Here is a 22024-nt window from a genome sequence, read left to right as displayed (position 1 = left end):
ACCTAACCCTAACCCTAACCCTAACCCTAACCCTAACCCTAACCCTAACCCTAACCCTAACCCTAACCCTAACCCTAACCCTAACCCTAACCCTAACCCTAACCCTAACCCTAACCCTAACCGGTTGGGGTTAGGTGGGTGTAACTGTGACTAAAAATGCTGAGCTTATACGGCATTGCTACAGCACCGGGTTAACAGGCGCGCCACGGTGCGGGGGCGCGCTGCGCATCGTGTACCTGAACACTGTGGCTTGAGCTGAGGGTGGGTCTGGGGTTGCCGCGGTGTTCAGAGGTGGAAGCTTGTTCTTTGCGCCAAGTACCTAAGGGCTGTAGCTTAATGTATAGCTAGTGAAGGTAGCGGAAGGATGTAGACATCCCTGGCCCTTCCCCAAGTTCTATGTTTTGCTTTGGAAGATAATCTCATCATTGGAAGAGCCAAAGTGGCAAGTCTCGACACCAACGCATCGGTAATGATTGTGATAAGTAAAGAGCTTGGGAGAGAAGAGCTGCTTCACTTTGCACACTGCGGGTGCGATCAGTAGTCAAGTCACTTGGTACAATATGGAAAAGGTAAGACATAGTAACCCTGATCACCCCGAAGAACTGCCGACGAATTAGCAGGCTGTTCTGCAAAGTAAACTGTTCAATGTCTAACCCCCCTGTCGATCATCATACACTGTGTAGCTCCTCGGCATCTATCTGTAAGCTCTACCCAGGAATCGCTTTTCATTGTTGTCCTACAGGGATTAAATATGGCAACTAGGAGGGTCAGTAGCCTTTATTGTTAGTCGGGCCGTCTCTGGGACAGTCCTGAGACAGCATCAGCCGAAGATGATCGAGGCCAGGAAGAGAGCAGCTTGAAAGGGGTTGAAGTGTTCTGAGAAAGTTCCTACATCCTAGAGACGGTAGACATAAATCAATTGATAGAAGCATTTCTGGAATGAACGGCTTGAGCTATGAATAGTCAAGCTCTACGTCCTGTACAATAAAATATTCATGGCTGAGAGGCGGACTCGGAATACGTGACCTGAGCTATGCGATGTTCGATCAGATAGTCCAGTGATGCCAATTGAAAGGAAAAATCACTGTACTTTAGGTAGAATGTTTTACACAATTGTAGCAGGTAGCTGAGAGCGGAGAATATTTGTCTCTTGCTGAGGTTCTTATTAAAGGAGTCCTAGATCCAGTAACAACGTGGGCCCGAGATTGCGCTTAGTTGCTAGAGTAAAGCCGGTAGGGGTTACTGAGGAATACTCTCCGCCGTGCATCCTGTGGTCATTACTCGGTGTCCTTTGCGGATATACGTACGTGTGTAGCTATGTAATCGTCGGGGTTTTGAGCGCATCTCTCGTTCAAGTCTATTAATAACTGCCCGACTCCACTTGTTTCTTTCATGCGCGCACTCATCCTCCTCCAAGTGACTGTCGGTCTGCTTCTAACCTGGGGAAACGAGCGGGTGTCAGCTTAACTTTTTCTCGGTAGTGATGTCCCGATGGAAGCGGTTTGATATTCTCTGGTCCCTTCTCTAGGTTAGTGTGTCTTCTCAACGGCCTTGCTCTGTGTGGAGTTGTCCCGCTCGTGTTGGTCATGGTGCTCGGCGCCTGGCCCGTGGCGAGCTGTTCCGGCTTGGTTTGTTACTGTACAACCTATTTACAGCCCACTGATTGAGAAAAGCACTGCTGGGTTGAACCAACGCTGCACATCCTAGAATCGGTTTCCATCCTAGTCGGCCAAGTCTTATATCTTGTTCTACAAGTACACTGTCTCGGGGCGCAAAGCATAGAGCGTTCCCTGGCTTGCCACCGCCTTCGCCACGCCTGGTGCGCTGCAGTGGCGCTGAGCCGATATGTGGGGCCACCATTCGCTGGCCGATCCAGGGTGAGATTCGGCAATCTGTGTGGACCCGCCTTTCTGTGGCTTGTTCTGGGTGACCCCTAAGCCTCACATTGGACAGCTCTGATTGGCTGTACCGCAGTGCCCAAGAAATGAAACAGGTTTCCCAGGACAGCACCCCCCACCGCTGATCTGGATTCGACGGGCCGTCAAAGTCTCCCGCCATCCCTCGCATTCAACTCCGCTGGACCTGACGTTTGCTGCAAAGGCCGACTGTTGTTTCATCCGGCACACCCCATACCATGCTACGCTAGAGGCCGGTTATGGTGTCGCGAAGCCCGCAGTACCATGGACTGGATCGTGCATGCGCATATTATGCGTATTGAGCGTAGGCTGCTCGGTATTGTATGTGGTTGTGCTGGCACAATCGCTCCTAGGAAAGCCTATGGATCCGTTCCGTCGCATGACTGCCGCTGACTCTACGCTCACAGAATGAAAGCGATGACGCGAGAATAGGATCGGGCCGCGACGACAGCGATGGCGGTGGCACCTTAAGTCACTTCAACCCGACAGCCAGCAATAGCACGGATGAGAAGTCGTCGGCGTCGCTGTCATCCCTCTTCAGCACCTTCGTCCCGGTCCTGATCTACTCAGGCATCTGTCTCGCACTCTTCCTTGTCTTCCGCCGTCGATGCCGCCGTGTGTATGCTCCTAGGACGGTGCCGATGCTCCGTGGGCCGGGGTAAGTTGTCCTCGAAGGAGGTCTCTCGACACCCAACTAACCCATACCAGGCCTCCCAGCCCAGAGCTCCCCGATGGTTGGGTCAACTGGATCCGGCCGTTCTTGGCCATCACGGATGACTACATCCTGAACCACTGCTCGCTTGATGGTTACTTCTTCCTCCGCTACCTCCGAGTCTTGTCCATCATCTGCGTCGCGGGAGTGGTCATCATCTGGCCTATCCTGTTGCCCGTCAACGGGACCGGCAAGAGCGGCCTAGCCGAGCTGGAAGCGCTGACGATTGGCAACATCAAATCGGGCTCTCGGTACTACGCCCATGTGTTGGTTGCGTGGTGTTTTTTCGGTGCGTCTAGCCTTATTTTCTCTGTCAAAGTCTGTACCTTCGCATGGCTAACCCCCCGCCCCAGGCTTCGTGCTGTTCATGGTCTGCCGCGAGTGCATCTACTTTATCAACCTTCGCCAGGCATACCTGCTCTCTCCTAACTACGCCCAGCGGCTCTCGTCGCGGACTGTCTTGTTCACCTGCATTCCTCAGCCCTATCTCGACGAGGCCAAGCTGAGGAAGCTGTTTGGTGACGCAGCAAAGACCATTTGGCTCGTGCAAGACACGAGCGCCCTCCGCGCCCTCGTGGACGACCGCGAAGGGACTGCAGACCGTCTGCAAGAGGCCGAAGTGAGGCTGATCAGGTTGGCCAATGCCGCTCGGCTCAAGAAGCTCGGGATGCAGGCCACATCTGTAACGCTCAACACCCATGCAGATGATGCCAGCCTTCCGCCTAACCACACCGCGCACGTCGATGCTGAGAAAGGCCAGGTCCTCGAGTCCGCCATTCAGTTCGCCCAACGCCAGTTGTCTGCGCTGGACAACCCGGCCGCGGAGAAGCCGGCTGATCCAGAATACACACACCCCTACGGCCTCGATCCGTCGCTACCAGACGTCCGTGGTTCTGTGGCGGCTCTCTGGATCCCGGCGCAGTCGCGGCCGCACTACCGGCCCATCGGTAATTTTGGTCGTCGCGTCGACACGATCCGGTGGACGCGGGCAAGACTCAAGATACTCAACCGCGAAATCTGGAACCTCAGGCGCAAGCACCACCGCGGCGATGGAGCGCCGCTCAATGCGGTTTTTATCGAGTTCGACTCCCAAGCCAGTGCTCAAGCAGCCTTCCAGATTGTAGCCCATCACCAGCCACTGAACATGTCGCCATGCTACATCGGCCTGCAGCCCGACGACGTTATCTGGAGTGCTCTGAGAATCCGATGGTGGGAACACATCATGCGCCGCTTCTTCATGATGTGCGTCATTGCCGCCGCCATCATCTTCTGGTCCATCCCCTCGGTCCTGGTTGGCATGGTTACCAACATAAAATCTCTGAGCCGCATGGTCTTCTTCCTCTCATGGATCATGAAGCTTCCGGGGCCCATTCTCGGCGTGATTCAGGGTCTTCTCCCTGCGCTAGGCTTGTCGTGGCTTATGGCCGCAGTGCCCTGGATGCTGCGTGGCTGCGCCCGTGTCGCGGGCGTTCCCTCCCACACGCTTGTTGAGCTGTACGTGCAGCATGCATACTTCTTCTTCCTGGTCGTTCAGGTCTTCCTTGTCACGACCCTCACGTCTGCTGCATCTGCCTCCGTCGTGGAAGTCATCCAAAACCCCCTCGGCGTCAAGGACATGCTCTCCGAAAATCTTCCTAAGGCGTCAAACTTTTACCTGTCATATATTCTCATCCAATGCCTCGGATCTGGCGCCACCACCCTCGCCAATGTGGGCGACCTCATCCGGCATCAGGTCATCTTCAAGGCCATATCGAACCCGAGACGTCGCTTCTACCGCTGGCGCAGACTGAGGAGGGTTCACTGGGGCAGCGAGTTCCCGCGTTTCACCAACCTGGCCGTGATTGGTACCTTACCTCTTCCTCTGTCTCTGTAGCTCGAGCCATGCTAACGATAGCAGCAATCAGCTACTCGTGCATCGCCCCCCTTGTCCTCGTGTTTGCGGGCCTCGGCATGCTCTTTGTTGGTTTCGTCTACCGGTACAGCCTCATCTACGTGTACGACTCCAGATACGACACCAAGGGCCTGTTCTACCCGCGGGCTCTCATGCAGTTGATGACGGGGCTGTACATCTCACAGATCTGCCTAGTAGGGCTCTTTGCCCTCAAGACAGCCGTCGGCCCGATGATGCTTATGATTGCCTTTCTGATCTTCACCGGGATTGTCCATGTCTCGCTCAACGACGCAGTGACCCCGCTACTCTACAACCTTCCCCGAACGCTCACCCTGGAGAAGGACAAGGGTCATCGCGCTGAGGATGAGACACCAGGGCAAGAGACGTCCCGCCCAGAGCCTGCTGCTGCCTCGACTGGTCTCGCCGCAGATTACTACAACATGACGAGCCCCGACGAGGATGACTTCCTGGGCGACTCCCACCGCAACACAACACATGACCTCCCCACGGATGTGGAGCTGCGCGGTATCGAGGGCCCCAACACGCTGAGATACCACCTTACGCAGTGGACGAAGGCGCTTTTCAGGTCCGCTGTCCGCAAGGCAGCAACCCCGTTGAAAGACGAAGATGTTTACGGCGTCTCCTCCGAGTCAAGCTTCGCCCAGATCTTGAGACGCATCAAGATAATGATCACTCCCGACCCGTCCCGACCCCCCAACATTATCACCACTTTCCTCCATCCTGAGATCTACCAGTCCTTCCGGGCGTTGCAGCCCCGCGTGAACCCGGAACCGGGACCCGAGAGTTCAAGCCTGCCCCCTGACTACGCCCGCAAGGCCTACTGGCCCCCGGAGATGTGGATACCAGTACCACGATTATGGATCCCACGCGACGAGGCGCGCGTAAGCCGCCAGGAGGTCGCACACTCGGCTGGGTCCGCCGTTGTAAGCGATCGTGGTTGCTGGCTGGTATTCGGGAAACGAAAGGGTAGGCTTGGGACTATCGAATGTGATTTTGAGGATCCCGGGTGTCCATTGTTTGAGGAAAGGCCGGTGTATTGAAATCACAGCTATCAAATAGACTAATAGTCAATTAATCGCATAAAAAGTCCTCGTCAAATCCATCTCTACCTCCCTAAAGAAGCTCGCCTCTCACGCATGCAGGCATGGCGACTTGTTGTATTGTCTTGGGCATGGGCCGGAGCCTTTCCGAGGAACACAATTAGAAGACAACTGGCTCGAGAGACCGTCTGGGATATTTGCGGACCTAACAAGCATACCGATGATCAAGTGATCCCTCAGCATTGAAGCCAATGAGACAGAGGTTGAACCAGTTATTGGGCGTATTCCGAGCGCCCCAGATGAAGGGAAACTATCCCACAACTCAACCAGTACGAGATCAGGGTGCCGTAAGGAATCTCCCAACACTCAACATCCACAACACCGAAACTACAGAAAGGGCGATAGAATGGATAGGACTGTGTTTGCTACGCCAGGAACTCAGGATTGCTTGCTTCGGTGGGCAGTTCATTAAACCAGTCACTACTCGTCATCCCAGCCAGCTGCGTAACAACACCTGCCCGTATTGGAAGGGGCCGGAGTAACAGCCTCCTAGATTGTTTGACCACAGCGGCTAGCGGATGCCGCTAGGATTGTACAGCATGACTCCCTGCTATACGTATGATCCATTCACAAAGCAACTTCTATTCCAAGTCGAGCGGAGCAGCAATAGCCCTCTCGACAAAGTCGAAAGGACGGTTACACAACTGCAGACACCCTTGCCCTATGCATGTTGACACAACCGAACACCAGTTCAGTAGTCCTCCAAAGAGAGAGAATCCGGCTGTATATGAGACTGGATTTGTTGGGCAGTGATGTTTTCGTAGTGTCCGGAAATACGTGCAACCGGCAATGGAAACCCTAAGTATAAAGAGAGAACAGGCATACAGTATCCATGATTCTTGATGACTGCGATGACTGCCTACTCTGGAGTATACGAGGACGTACGACCAAAACAAGAAATATACAGGCAATGTCCAGTATGCAGGCTACGCTGCAACGTAACCCTCCTGTCACGGAAATCAACAAAGGGTCTGTCCTCGGTGATCCGTGTCGGTGATCTGTTCTCAGCTCGGAGTAGGTGACCCCAGACCCTTCTTACCTTGGTAAAGTACAACCCTCAAAGACGCGTATAGTGTCCTCAAGGGGGTTTTGGACAGTTGCTGAGTTTGGCACTCGTGAATGATTTGATCATGCCGAACTGAGCAAAACGTCGGCCTGGCATCTTCTGGGAGCGTCTTGTTGTGCGAACAGTGCCTAAGGAGGCGTAATCACCGAAGCATGGAGCGAGGAGTAATGGAGGGTCCATCATCGATGTGCTTGGATCAGCAAGAGGAAGGATTACACCGGGCAGCGCATAACCCAATCGACTGCTACACTTGATGTTGCACAGGACAAAAGATGGTGTGCAGCATTTCTGCACCTTACTGACCGGTGCTGGTATGGCCTGCTCTTTCATTTCAGTTTTGGTGAGAGGGGTGTGAAACGAGTGTAACACGAAGCTAGAAGAGGGAGGAGAGGAGAAACCGGCCGGTGGTGTAGGGGGCTGTATCTAATCTAGCAGTGCAGTTGATCCGGATTTCCCAGCTGCACCATTCGCTAAAGAGCTAACCTCCATCGAGATGGGTTCTGGGCGCGATAAGGGCCTTTGCAAGGCGGCCGAACCCATCACTGTCAAGCGGACGCCGTCACGGACCAGGGCTGGTGCGAGACCCGATGTTGGGGGCACGGGTGGACCGAACATTCGGCCCTGTCCATGACTCGAGCCATTCGGGACGAGAGTGCGCCGGCTTAGGCGCCCCTCTCTGACCCGCCATGGTAAGGACAAAGACGGGTGTGAATACCCGGGCTACCTATTAGCTAATCTTCTGGCTTCTGCGAACCTTGGTGGCTCTTAACCCCTCTTCTTCGAGATAGAGGACCCGAGAAGAACGAGGATCGATGCCACCCACCGGTGCGAACATTGCAATATCGATCCACAGGCGGATAGGGGCAGCCTGTTGAGGCACGGCTTGAAACTGCGCTACTGTGGGACTATGCGATGCGCTGCGTAATGGAATCCGCTGTGGGAACGAATCCATATCGCCACAGTACTTTGATATCCCTCCCATGGATGCAGTAACCGCCTGCTCAGACATTCGGGTCCCCTGGCCCAAAGTCGGGCCTGCCGCTTGGGAGGGGGGGGAGGGGCGTGGCCACAAGCCAAACTGCATTCCAAACTCCCCTGATGACGAGCAAACCACCGGTGTTACAAGTACACGGCAGTCCTTGGCAGCCATGCTACCGTTGCAGGCGGCTTCTGGCGGCAATCGGCCGCCATTAGTATTGTTGTACGGTGGTGGTGTGGAACCGAAGTCTTTCGGTTGTCTTGATGAGATCCAATTGTCCAGAGGTGGGGGTCTTTTTGCCCAAAACGCCCACTGGCATACGCAAGGTTTTGGGGCAACGGCGATGGCCCCTCTTCGATGCAGTCGCGTTCTCACACGAGCATGCAAGCATTGCCCAGACAGGTTCCTCAGCGCTCATGCACGTCCAACCATTTGGCTCCGTCTCGCCACATGTAACCACAGCGGTCCGGGTGTTCGTAATCTCGGCGGTGTGGCCAAAAAGTGCGGCTGCAGAAAAAAGCGAGAGGTGTAACTTCGGTGAGCAATCGAATCACTTTTGCAGATTTTTTTTCCCCGTTAGCTTTTCTACCTACTGAGTCTAGGCCATGCGTCGTTGATGCGATCGTGCTTGGCGTTAAGATCTGCGCCGTCTCGTCAAGGCCCTCATCCAAATCACGGCCCCCACCTACCAAGCGACGCCACCAAGCAGTCTAAGCAAGGTAGGAGAGGGCTGCGGCTCTCGGCTGAAAGATACTGTGTAGATACATACACCTAGTACACAGTAGGTAACCAGAACGGGGTTTTGTTGTGAGTGGATCACGACCCAGGGCCTGTCAAAACTTTGTCCGCCGGGGTGGAAAAAAATCCGTCCAAACATCCAGGCAAAGTCCCAAGAGTAGGTAGGTGGGTGGAGAAGTTTGACATGGCTTCAGCATGCCCCCATATCTGTGTGTGGGTGGACGTCGACGTCCACAAGACAATAAGGACTGACAAAGTGGCTCAAACGCTGCAATTATTCCAAACCGGAGTTCTCCCCGGTGAAGAGTGGTGGAACGGGTTTTCAGCAGCAACTTGGTGGGACGTGCAGTTGTCTCAGATAACGGCACCGCCATATGACGTCGTAGACATCTCACCGGTCTCAACGGATGGCGGAATACCAATGACAATCTGCAGTCGATGATACAGTACCTAAATTACAGCATATCGCACTGTGGAAGCCTGAGATGCAGCAAGACGCTCTTGATCAATGAAGCTGTTTCCTCCCAGCCCCCCCCCTTTTTTTTTTTTTTTTTTTTTTTTTTTTTTTTTTTTTGCACGGCCGACCCTGGCACAAGAGGCAACAGCTAGATGTCGCAAACGGACTGCTCAGGCGTTTGGCATGTTTTGCATTGCCCAAAGTGACCAGGCCACCACAATGTAAAACACAGAAACCACACTGGGATGTGCCACGCAATGAATGAATGCGCGTTCAGTGTAGTAGGATCAGACAGCGTAAGGCGGAGATGGGAACTATGCCATAGTGCTAAGATAGTCCTTTTAGAGATGCACTGTGCGGTATGTGTCGGACTCATTCCTTGGCTTAAAACTCTTTGGGACCGTTAGAACGAGAGTTGAGGAGGGGGTGTGATAATCATCCGCAAGCTGCCGCACCTCGAGACGCAAATTAGTCATCTCACCGCTGTTTCTGATAGGCATGGGCTTCCATTATGGATTAGGGGCTGTGCTCCAGTGGCCAATCTTGCTTCGATGCCGTGATCTCTGGTCTTGATTCGTCAATTGGTGCGCTAGAGGGGAGCGCCGTATGTCGTTCACACCTTTCAATGCCATCTGCGCTCCTCGCCATGACTTCGAACACTTCTCCATAATGGCATTGTGCTCCTCGGCAAACCTGAGGCTGCCCATCGACGCGGTAGCCTCTACACGTGGGAGCGGCAGCCGTTTACATGATATCCCTGCAGCTAATAAGCTGCTTCCTCTGGGGAGACGCTTGGTTAGTGCAGGACAGAAGTCATCGGTCACGGCAATTTTGGGGTTACCAACCCTACCCCCGCGTGTTTCACCCGCCATGCCCAGCTTGGGGAGACACGCGTCCACTAATCCTATAGCTTCTGCATCGCCGGCACCGACGCTACATCTTCAAACAGTTTGTTATTTTGGGTTCCTGTCATCGGTGGTAGTTTTTTACTGACATACGCGGTTAAACCATCTCAGCATCGTTAGCTGGGAGTATGGTTTTCGGACAGCCAACATCAACGGCATTGAAAGTGTGAGGGTCAACTACCTCCTAGCCGTTTAGATATGCGGCTCGGGTTGGTTGCTTACGCATTGCGCGAAGCTGGACTGCTAATTCAAGGTTGTCCAGAGTCCACTAATAATGTGTTGGATGCTGTGCTGTATAGGTACACTATATGTCGAATCCTTCTGCGTTACAACCTCACCCTGTGTCATGTCTCCAAGTACTGCGTCGTGACGTCATTCTGTGTTCAGCCTGCGTATGTTGGAAAATCGCTAACCAGAGGTCAATTGTCAAACACCTGCTTTACCAAGATGAAGCTATTCCCGCCTGGAAGGTTCACCCGCGTATCGGTCACAGGCTGACTTCGTTATACTGCAGAAATCAGACTGTGTTGTGTTGTGCTTCAGGCCGTGTCTAAGCTCCAGTAACATCATGGTCTAGCAAGAATGCAAGAGATGCGTCGAAAAAAGCCAACCCTGCACTTACAATCCGGATTCTGATATGTGATTCCGCGTCTAGACGGCAACACTTCTCCCGCTCCACAGAGGCACCTACATTGCTGGGTTGTTGAGGTGGATATCGGTGTAGCAAGCAAATAACATCTTCACGGTTGTCAAAAGAGGCATTGCATCGCCGTTTCCCCAGCAATAATGATTTCCATGTGTTGCAACCCTCCAACTGCATGTCGCCTGCACAAGATACCAGGCGATTGGCCCTCTTCCACCGGTCGAAAGTTGCACTCTTCCCTCCGTCCAGACTGCACTCTTATACGACTTTGCGGAGGTGCGGAGGTCCTGCAGTGACCTGCTAAGGTGCTCTGTTCCTCCTAAAATCGCACCGAACTCCTGCAGTGATTCCGGAACAGACTCCGGTATGTATGTCGGTCTCCACCGCGACAGTATCGTGATAGTTGCATCTTTTTATGCAGGGCGTTGCATGTGTGGTATGATTCGTCCTCCCGAGAGCGGGTGACGACTTCCGATGATCACTTGAGCCCGCTTCCGTCAGGCCAAGAACCGTAGATAACCTGCCGACAGTCGATTGACACATCCTTCGAAAATGAAGTGCTTCGCCTCCTCGCGTTTTCGCCTGCTTACCAGAACGCAGGCCGGCATGGCACGGACGAAAACGCGAAGCAGCAAGAACGTGTGTGCTCTCTGCAATGATACAGTTTAAACCTATAGATGCCATGATCTTGTGCTTTCGGTGTCGGTTGCGTATGATCCAATACGACAGACCCAAAGAGGAGAGAACCATTTGCAACGTATGTACAGCTGCGCAGCCTGTATGAGGTGCGCCTAGAGAAATCTGTTGTAATGTTCTCTGCCTACGTGGTCACGAAATGAGCGGCGCGCTCTGTGTGGAAAAGGGCTCTTGTAGTTCATGATCCCCCGAACAAAGCGAAAACTGCGTGCACTGCCGTTTCACCTTCACAGAGGTTTCGTATGTTGGAAGCTGGACAAACTGTTGTTAATGAAAGCATGTCCTCCGATCGGCAGGTTGGAGAAAGACGATAAGACCTGCTAATTGGCCAATCGCATGATCAGACAAAGAACCAGCATCATCGGTTGATTTGGGCAGGCTTGGATGATTCATCGAAGAGAAACCGTGCTTGATTGATAAGACAGGAGAGAGAGAGAGAGAATTTTTTTTTTTTTTTTTTTTTTGCTCGGACCACCTACGATTCTGCACAGAGTTTGATGTATTGGAGGGACAGAGAAGGCTAGGGAGGCGGATTGAGAGTCTCAAGCACAGCACCAGCAGAAGGGGACAGACGAAACCAGATCGATGGGCCTGTTGGGTAGGGGAAGGTCCAGACCATCAAGCGCATTGTGGGGGGTGTTGTGTGTAATGTACATAACTAGTACATGGCCGAGAGCGACGAAATTTTGCTGACCAGCATCGGCCTGGCCATGGGAAATGTGTCAATGGCGAGCACCCTGAATCAGCTTGACATCCGCTCCGTGGAGACGACGACCTGCCAAGCCACGAATCGCGACGCCACAATCGCCAGGTCCAGGAACGACCGGCATGGTCAGATAAGGCCTAATATCGCCACGTTTCTGAGCAGGGTGTGGTAGGTGGTCATCGAGGCTGAAACGATCCTCTTGCCAGCAAATAGAGCCAACATCACCGCGCCGCGCGCACAGCAATCATGTGCTGCTCCTGCGCCGCAGTGCAAGAGCCGGCAAACGGTTTACCAAGCTCTGGATCTGGGGATGCTCTCCGCGTCGTGTCGTGGGCCAGACCCCAGCATCAAGACGACCGCTTGGACGGTTGCTGTCCACTTGTCAGTGAGTCCCTGCGCGAGGGCCCCCTTATGTGTCCGCGTTGCCCCCACGCGTTCTCGGTGCCGCCCAGAAGCGGCTGGACAACCTAGTCGTTGGTCGCACTAACTAACGTTATCCGGACCCGGATATGCACCGTATCACTGACCTAGGTGAACCAGGGGCCAGGGGCCGGGGACACTTGGAAGCGGCGCAGCAAGATGGGATGGACGCCGGGCGCAGATCTGCCCGTGGGGGGGAGGAGGGTGGGGGGAATGCAAAAATTGCCCTTCCGGGTTTCCTAGGCTCCCCTATTTCACCAGCTCTTTTGAGAAGCCAAAGGCCCATGCCGCGGTTGAGTGCACCGCGGTCTAGTTTATATAGAATGCAGCATTTTGGAGGCCCAGAGCCTGCGTCTTCCCAGTGAAGCCGATGGCGGCCTTTGTGACGGGAATTGTGCGAATGCATGGTCCAACGGAGTCAGGGCTTCCTCCTTGCTCGTGGGAAGGGCGAACGCTGACGTTAACGGCACTTGTGGGTCTCTTCAGGCGCGGTCGCTCGCATGCGGTTGGCCGACAAATCAGAGGCCGAGAAGAGATAAGCGAACAAGCAAGCCCCTTGACGTCGATCTCGACGGCTTGCCTAGTGCGCGCTTGGGCACCGGCGTGAAGGTTCCTGTTGGATGCGGTTTTGTCTCAGAACCTGGCGGCCTGTGGGAAGTGTCCAGGGACTTTACAGGAACCTGGACGAATCTTTTTCGACTTTGATGTGACCCTTGATCCGTGACAAATGTTAGCGGAGTCGTCTGAGAGAGAGTGGCATGACAGCTGGGTCAGTGCACGTCGGGTTCTGGGATCTGGGGTGGACAATCCTTGGAGCACGGGGGCCATGAGGCAGCCATGCCATGAGCTGACCGAGAACACGCTGCGATTCTCGGTGGACGGTCCAGTGCTGCTGTTGAGGTTGGATGTCTGCTTGGATAACTTCTTGTTTGAAGTGTTGTCGTCACCAGATGCACAATAGCCAACAAGTTGGAAAGCCACTGTCGTCTGCCTTGGAAATTTCCTTGCTTCGACCAAGTGAAAATAAAGGACGGTTCCAAGGTTGAGCTGGGGGCGGCACCGTCGGGAAGCCTGAGGTTGGTTGCACAGAGCAACTTGGTAGACGAACTAGTTACTGTGTACATAGTAGACTAAAGCGTACAAGTGCACCCCCCCTGCCCCCACCGCTGGCGCCTTGGAAAAGTATGGCGCAGCCAGATCCACAGTGGGTGTAAAATGTTACGATACGCTGTCATCCGTGTGGTCTCGATCGCGAACCTCCATGCCATCTCGTGCCAACCACATCGCATCTAGTTATGAGGACCCGTAGTAGCTACCCAATTTACCTCAACACAAACGAGGAAGCGTCTCGACCTGATACCTTAGGCAGTATGCTGTCCCTGGGCCCTGGGCCTGGTAGCGTTTGAAAGTCGTTTTCGGCTCACCAAAACGTAATAAAATTTTTGTTTGATAACAGAGCCCCCTGCTTTGAACCGCTCCGATGCGCCCTGCATTCCAGGCTCCCCGGCACTTCCTCGACGTCATTGGTCTCTCTGGGCTTCGACGACGCCAAGGCGTTAATGGCCATCGGGTGATGAGGAGATGCCAACGTGGAAGGAATTGAGGATACGTACAGTACGTATTGTATTGTACTAGGTCCTCGCCGACGGCTCTACCAAAGTCTTGCCTCACAGTACCTAGGTACCTTATGCATCCCATCAGCCAAGCTGCTCAAGAACACGGATTTCGTTGGCTACCCATCAATTGGATGTTTTAAGTCTGATTGGAAACCGGCGTTATGCGGGCTGTGTTGCCTAGACGCAGGGTGGCGCCATCAACGGCGAAAAGTCGCTGGAATGGGAGACAGTCACGCCATGCCCGGACCAGCCGGGCTCGGGAGGTAGTCCCGTGGGCTTTTGCAGCGTGCCTCTAGGGCTTGAAGGTCTCGGCCACGAGACAATTAACCTCTCATAAGGTACCTATTGTCTCTTCTATTTCCAGCATATCGGATCCGGCCACCATCCTTTTTTCGGTCGACACCCGGAATGGAAGGCCATGATGTTTACTGAGATAATGTTGACGTTATCGGGAGCCCGGATGCGCACAGTGTGCCCTTGTATCAATAACGCATGTCAGAAGTCATCCTGAAGGGGCAACATTTTTATCCCAGGTGGGCAGGAACTGATGTTTGGTTGGCCAGGGAGTGGCCCCTGCTACCAGGTCCAGGCCTGCTTCCCAACCGATCCACTCCCGCCAAAAAAATAGCGAGCCGGCGGGGCAAAAAACAGCCCCACTCCACCAAACTCTTGCATGCGGCTTGCAGCGCAGGAAGCAACCCAACCAGGAATCTGTTACATCCACCCCTCCGGCTCACATTGTTTGGCAGCGTTGGGCCTCCAACACAACGTCGACTCCTCCTCCATCTTGGTAGCTGTTGCCGTCCATCGTCGCCCGTTCTTTCGAGTCTGACGAGCTGGATTGCAGCGGAAGCCCCTTACCGGTTGTCAATCTGCCACAAACCAATTATTGCTTGCAGCGCCGAGCGGACTTGCGCGCCCCCGGGTCGATTTTCATCGAGAGCCCCCCCACCATCAGGTTGCGTTCCAGGTTACCCAAGGCACGGATACGGATGCGGCGAGTAAGCACCACCGCCACCGTGAAAGTCTGTTTCGCCTCGACCGTGCAACCCACCCCAGTCCAAGTTTCCCAGTCCCACCCGGGCTCGCACACCCGAACCTTCAAAACTGCCGCGGGTCCCGCCGTTCACCCAGATCTTAAGGTTCCTTTTTCTCTCTGCCAGTCAACCACGCGTCGTTGCGTGCTGTGTTTCTGCCCAACAAGCCCATCGAGGTCCACCACCTCGTCCTGAGCAAGCAGGCTGCTGACAGGTCACAGCCCAAAGGCTCAAGGTCAAGCAGTGCGTCGCTGATCCTGGCCTCCAACCGCGCTTCGACCCCATCGTCGTCAACCTCTCCTCTCGGCCGCCTTCTCAGCCATCGATTCGAACGGACTGGCCAGCTGGCCCGGCAACGATCTGGACCCGGGAACAAGGAATCGGCCCCCGCAACCCCACGACCGTCGTCCCTTTCACGTCAGCTTGCTGCACGGGTCCGCGAGACGTTGACTAGCTTGCTGGAATATTGCCTAGTCAAACGCAGCTGATTCATCTCGGAGTCGATCGTTGAGAGGTGAGTTTCTGGTCACGGCGTCTGGGGAACTGTGCAGGGTATCTTGTTAGGACGCTTCGCGTCGCATTCGCACGCATCACTGCCTGGTCCTCGCTATCAGAGCCCAACCCCGCCCGTCCCGTCTCCCCCGTCGCCACCATAGAAATCAGAGATAATTTACTGACTCGTCTTGAACCCAGCGCCTCTCAGATTCGTCGTTGACCGACTGACGTGGCCATCCATGACGTGGGCTTAGAAGTACCTCCACCTCTCGACTCGCTCAATCAATCTGTGGAGCTTACCCTCGTGTGTTCGCCAACCCAACCTCCGACGCCATGCCATATACACCTCCCCAGCGGTCCCCGGCTTCGTCCGGACCTCCATCACCGGAAGGCAGCCGCAGAGGATCTTTTCATATCCCACAGAGTGGCAGTGGCAGCGGCCGCCCCGCCCTTCCTCGCTCTGCATCGTATCTCTTGAGACAGCGGCGAGCTCCGTTAGCTACTCAGACCGCCATGGGCCAGCACTCCTCCGAGGCCTCGCCGGAAGACGCCAGGGCCACACACGCTGGTGGCAGCGTTCGGCAATCTCCACCTCCCGTCACCGGCGACCGCAGCATGCCGACCGGTGCCATCATGTCTCCTCCGGATTCGGCCAGCGATAGCGAGGAACCCTCCGAGGCTCGCAGCCGTGGTATCGAAAACTTAAAAGCAGCTCCGCGACGCCATCAGCCAGATCCCGGAGCAGAGGGCTCCCAGGCCCGAGAACCCGGATGACAAGACGACGACCAACGCGGGAGACCGCGACGCCCCTACGAGTTTGAAGAGCGGAGACGGCATGCGCCATAGCTTCAGCACAACATCGCTCAGCGAGCTCGCCAACGGCAGCCAGCGCCGTTTTACTCACGCCCGCTCGGCCACCGAACCCCACATTTCGCTGAAGAAGTCAACCAGCAGCTCCAGCGCTGGCTCGGAGGAGGAGACGGATGAGGAAAAGCTGTACAAGCCTCAAATGGTGCGCAAAAAGTCGGGCGAGCTTGTGCGCCCCGCGCTGCGACCGCCGTCCCGGCGACGGCCGTCAAGCATGCCCGGAACGCCCACGTTTTCCAAGGTGGTGCACTTTGACTCGCATCTTGAGCACGTCAGGCATTTCCTCCAGGTCGACAGGCCTCTTGCCGTCAGCGCTGGTTCCTCCCCCATTGACAACTACGACAGCGACACAGAATATCCATTCTCGGGAGACGAACGGCCGGCACGGCAGAGTCTTCCATTCGAGTGGGAGTTGGTCATGACCAAGTTCCCTGTCCAAACCCCAGCACGCAAGGCACAGATGGTATGCCTGGAGCGCGTCTGGCTGTCGAACGATCAGAAGCTGCTGATCGGCTCGATTGCCGTGGCAAACCTGGCCTTCCATAAGTTTGTGGCGTGTCGGTTTACGCTGGACTATTGGAAGACGACATCTGAAGTAGCGGCCGAGTACGTGTGCGAGGTTCGCCCTGCCGAGACGCCATTCGGCCAGGATCGTTTCCAATTTAGCATCAAGTTGTCAGACCTGGCCAACCTGGAGCTGAAGACGCTGTACTTCTGCATCCGGTACTCCGTCAACGGCCAGGAGTATTGGGACAACAACTACGGCACCAACTTTCAGGTCGACTTCCGCAAGAAGTTCCTTCCGCAAAACGGCAAGAAGGGCGCGGCTGGCGCTGCGTCTCGCCCGTTCGGCGGCCTGCCGAAGAGCAACCGCGGCTTGAGCCACAAACCGAAGCGCACTTCCAACGTGGACGAGGATTTCGCCGCAAGCGATGCATCGACCCTCAGCAAGTCGATTCAGGACTACCTCGGAGAGTCCCGCTCACATGGGGTTAAGCTCAAGCCCGTCAAGAGCGCTGGCGATCTCCCCAGCGACAATCTGTCTGTGGGGATTTCTGGTCCAAGTGGTCAGTTTGCTCAGCGCTATGATTTCTCCAGCTCCCTGAGCAGGGCGATCAAAAGTGCAAAGAGCGACAATGCCGCCAAATCAGAGGGCCTGTACATGAAATCAGCGAAGAAGCTGGAGCCGCCGGCAGCAGTCAAGACGGAGGCTGAACGTGGGACTCAGACAACGGGTGCAGCTCCTCGAGCCGCTTCGACAAGCTCTGCGCTGCCGGTCGCCCCGCTCACGGACTCCCCGAGCGCCGGCATTTCGTCTGCCACGTACAACGAGATCGTCAGCAAGTGGTGCTTTGTAGGTGCTCCCGCTACACAGCTTGCGCTGCGCCGGTCCACTGAGGAACCGATGGGAGGCAAGCTTCACTCCTCACCATGAGAGGCCGCAGTGCTGACTCTCGACTTCTCTAGTTCGAATCCAAGAAGTCCACGCACTCTCGAAACCACACGCCGAGCGAGAGCGGCAGCAGCACAGCGAGCTCCACAGGAAGCCCGGTGCAGATGGCCAATTACATCCACGCTCACAGCGGCACGCAGCACCACTCGCTGCACCCAAATGACCCAACGCAGTACTTTTCGCACGGTTCTGCGTCGCGGCAAGGTGGCTCTTCACCAGCTGGCACCCCTCCGACACCATCCTCTAGTCCCAAGCCCGGTCGCCCTGCGATAAGCCCGCTGCCTGCAGGTGCGGAGTTCGGAGCCCTGGCCTCCAGCACGCCAAGCGATTATTACTACCAGCACTCCCGTGATCGCTTCCCCTTCTACGGCCCAGAGACTTACGCCTCGGCGGCAATTAGAGGTTAACGGCTGGGCACTTTGGGTTTTCATCTCGAACGCAATCGGATTCATAACCATGGTGTAATCCCGGCGTTGTTTCAGCATGATTTTTTTGCCGGGGACTCCGATCGACTCTGCATATTTGAGACCTCTCGGGCTCTTGTTTCATTTCTACTCTTCGGCTTGCAACTCGACTATGGTTGCTTGTTTATCCTGGCGTTTAGTTTGGGATGTCTGCATGACTTGGGTTTGTAAAAATATTGGTTGTGTTTTTTTTTTTTTTTTTTTTTTTTGGCGCACGTCATGGTTTTGCTTTGCGATAGCGTTGCGGGTTCCTTTGTTTTTCCTTAACTTTGTGTTTTCTTTGGGCCGGTAGGATTTGGATTTGGGTCTTCGACAGGGAGAAAAAGGCGTTTGTCGTTTTCGTTGACCATAATGGTTTCGGCCTTTTCTAGCCGACTTTGCAGCCTTGGAGCCGCGATGTTGACATGGCAACTCGCAGAAAGAATCTGCTAGAGGGCAATGTTGAATCTGCCGTTTGGCGAGGAGTCCAGAATAACGTGGAATTGGAAGGGCCGAGGCATGTTGAGGAAACGTTCCGAGAGGGAACTTGTCAGGGGCTGCAGATTGGGGCAAGGAGGGCGAGGACTTCGGCTGGTTGATTGGTGGGCGATGAGATTCACATGTCCGTACATGTAACATCATCCCCTTGGATAGTCCGGCGTGAGACAAGATGACGGAGAAATTCAGATCATTGAAAGAGCAGTATGACTACGTCGCTATGATCTTGTGATTTAGAGGGTGTTGTTTTTCCGTCGCCGTGTTTCTTCAACAGTGGTGGCTGCCATTATCAAGACATGCAGTCAGAAACCCTCCAGAAGACTGATAACTACCTTGATTGAATAACTATTAATTACACCCATCCTTTTTACGATCCCCCTCCCACCTATACCGGATATGGAAGTAAACAATGATCGGCGAGCAAGGATCGGTTTGTTTCGAGCCACAGCCCCGTCGCACGTCGTGTTGATGGGGCCGAGACCTTGGCATGCAGCCTTACAAGTCCCGGTAATAGTAACGTGACCGACAGGGTTTTTGGCCAGCCAGGGTTTTTGGCCACATGCAGCTCCGCTAAGTCGACTATCGCAAGCCACCTCCTGACATCGATCACAACTAAGCGAACAGCGTTTAATACCAACAACCTGCTCTTTAAGGTGCGTTTTTCCCTCTTTTCGATGCTTAGAAGGCCTTTTAAGATAGCGAACAGTGTTGACGAAAAAGAGCTGCGTATTTAACGCGCGCTCGAGGCACTTGCTGTCAATCCAAAGATGAGCCTTCGCCAGGCTGCTTATTTATTCGATCTCAACCGCAACACTCTCGTTAACCGCCGTTCCAACAAGCACTAGCTGTAAAAAACCGTATACTCGAAAGAACAACGCCTCTCGCTAGCCGAAGAAGAAGCAGTAGTTAAAGCCTATTATTAGCTTAATGCCTGGGGCTAGCCGATAATTATTAAAGCTATTCGTAACTTTATAACGTAGCTTCTTTAGGTAAAAGGCGATAAAACCCTCCTCGGCTAGCGATAGTATTGTAATTTCCTTTCTCGCTACCTAGACTTATAGGTTCGGCGGGCTCGTACAATGGATTAAGCCCGTAAAGATACCCTCGACTATAATACCGCTAAGTATTAGTTTAAGCTGTTCTAAACCGCCCGCTTCGCGTATAACGTACCCGACGACGATATTTATAATATAGACGAAAAGGGCTATATAAAGGGCGTTAGGATAAGCTAGCGGGTTATTATCCTTCGGCGCGATGTAGAAGCCTTCGTTATATAACTAGGAAATAAGGAGTAGGTTTCTGTAATCGAGTATATCTCCGGTAATAGCTACCTTCTTCTATTATTTATTATCTTTGAAGGCAAGGTAGTACAGTTAAATTAGGTCCCTGACGATACAACTATCGATATAAAAACGGTCCTTTACGCCTCCCCGAATAGCTGGACCGACTACGAGATCGCGATAGAGTAGGTTCAGTATTTTAAGCGGTATACTACGCCCCGGAAGCTATCGAAATATCGCTTTTTTATCCTTGACGGCTACGCTAGCTATATCTCGCTTAAATTCGTCGACTTTTACGCTAACTACGATATCGTGCCTCTATACCTTCCTCCTTACGCTACCTACGCCCTTTAGTCTCTCGATATAAGCGTTTTTAGCCCTTTAGCTACCGAGTATAGACGCCTGGTTAACGAAAGCGCCTTCTTTAGCGCCGTAAAGGTTTCTAACGCCTAGTTCTTTACCTACTATACCTAGGTAAGGAAGACGATAAGGAAGAATATCGCTAGCGGTTAGCGTGGCGTAGGTCTCCTGCCCTTTAACCCCGAGAAGGTTTACGTTACTCTAGGATGCCTATCTGAACGCCCTGCCCCTTACCCTGCTTCTCGCCCAGGAGATGGCCCTGCCTTGCGCCCAGGAGATAGCCCTGCCTTGCGCTTAGGAGATGGCTTTGCCCCTCGCTCTGCCCTTCGCCCTGCCCCTCGCCCTGCCCCTCGCTTAGGAGATAGCCCTACCTTGCGCCTAGGAGATGGCCCTGCCTTACGCCTAGGAGATAGCCCTGCTTTGCGCCTAGCAACTCCAACAGTACGCTTTACAGATTCGTAAGGTCGCTAGGCAGAGTTCTTTGTTACAGGGGCTTTGGTATCCAGGATCGATGGTTTACTTAGGGATTTAGTTTAGCTGTACGGTAGCCTAGTGAAATAATACGTTACTGATATTAAGTCCGTTTACGAAAGCTTTTAAGCTGATAATTTTACCTTTTAGTTTTTAACTAATAAGCTCGTTGACAAGTAGAAAAACGGTAGGAAGAAGAGTAAGAAAAGGTAGGTTAAGGGGGCTCGAATCTTGACGGTAGAGGACTATCGCTAGGAGGAGTATAAGCGAAAGGTACGTGTAGCAGAGGAAGCTAAAGAGAAGGAATATTGTATATTTAGACGTAGGGTAGTTAAGATCGTAAAGATCGTTTGGAAAGAGCTGCCCAGAGCTACTGACTTATTTGACTGACTGATTGACTGTGTGTTTTGCTTGTCTCCTTACCGCCAGCCTTCTTTTAATTTCTCTGCGTTTATATGTATCTGTTTAATTGCGAATAGCCTTAAAACTGCCCTGTTTGTATTGCTTATGGTCATCGCGAGACTCCTGATTTTGGTGTTGTGGGCTGACCCGGCAGGTGGGGAAAAGGGGGTGGCCAAAAACCCTGGCTGGCCAAAAACCCTGTCGGTCACGTTACAGGAAGCCGGACGCCACGTCACGGTTGCGTTTGGATTGGAAGCAGGGGGTGAAAGCCTTAGGTAATTTTGGGAGCAGTTTATACAGCATAGAACGTGATCACGCTGATTCCAGATGGGGTTCATTCCTCAGAAGCATTACGAAGTATCCATCTCGTCACCAAAGGATCTTGTCATTGGAATTGTAGCCAGTACAGCTCACGACTCACAAGCATTGCGGCGATCGGCGCGGTCCATGCCTGGATCGAATAAGCTCCTGGTACTCCATACCAAGGCCCCGTGTTTTTGCTCGAGCAGGGTTCTTCATCCACGATCTACGGTGTAGCGCAGGTCATTGCCGATACGAAGTATTGTATTCCACCGAAATAATGCAAATCTTAGCAACGTGTTCCATTGAAAATGCTTTCAACGCAGGTTCTGCTCTTTGCCTGATGTTTACACTGCTGGAAATTTTGTAGCCTCGGTCGCATCGACCAGCGGGCGAACCCTAATCACGCCATCTACGATGCACAGCTGCTGCTCGAACAACCAAGCGAGCAATACCCAAGATAAAAAGGGTGGGCTGAGTCGGGGCAGTACGCTTTGATGTAGCGAGGACTAGTGCTTTACGACATGGATTATGTACGGAGCAGCCTATAGC

General features: G+C 53.8%; 2 protein-coding genes across 2 annotated transcripts; both read left to right on the top strand.

Annotated features, from left to right (window-relative positions):
* Nucleotides 1-2180: 2180 nt before the first annotated feature.
* On the top strand, nt 2181-5580 carry VTJ83DRAFT_2813 (uncharacterized protein; the record flags this gene model as incomplete). Its single annotated transcript, XM_071009125.1, has 5 exons — nt 2181-2237; nt 2324-2574; nt 2625-2917; nt 2982-4472; nt 4526-5580. 5 exons carry the CDS (start codon nt 2181-2183, stop codon nt 5578-5580), a joined length of 3147 nt encoding a protein of 1048 aa, XP_070869353.1.
* Nucleotides 5581-14858: 9278 nt separating this feature from the next.
* VTJ83DRAFT_2812 (uncharacterized protein) lies at nt 14859-18125 on the top strand (the record flags this gene model as incomplete). Its single annotated transcript, XM_071009124.1, has 7 exons — nt 14859-14867; nt 15071-15320; nt 15388-15417; nt 15597-15610; nt 15653-16033; nt 16108-17619; nt 17733-18125. 7 exons carry the CDS (start codon nt 14859-14861, stop codon nt 18123-18125), a joined length of 2589 nt encoding a protein of 862 aa, XP_070869352.1.
* Nucleotides 18126-22024: the final 3899 nt, after the last annotated feature.

The sequence above is a fragment of the Remersonia thermophila genome, chromosome 2 (genome assembly GCF_042764415.1).
Source record: "Remersonia thermophila strain ATCC 22073 chromosome 2, whole genome shotgun sequence".
NCBI classification, from domain to species: Eukaryota; Fungi; Ascomycota; class Sordariomycetes; order Sordariales; family Chaetomiaceae; genus Remersonia; species Remersonia thermophila.
The sequence above is the reverse complement of the archived record's forward strand: the minus strand, read 5'-3'. Positions and strand labels throughout refer to the sequence as shown.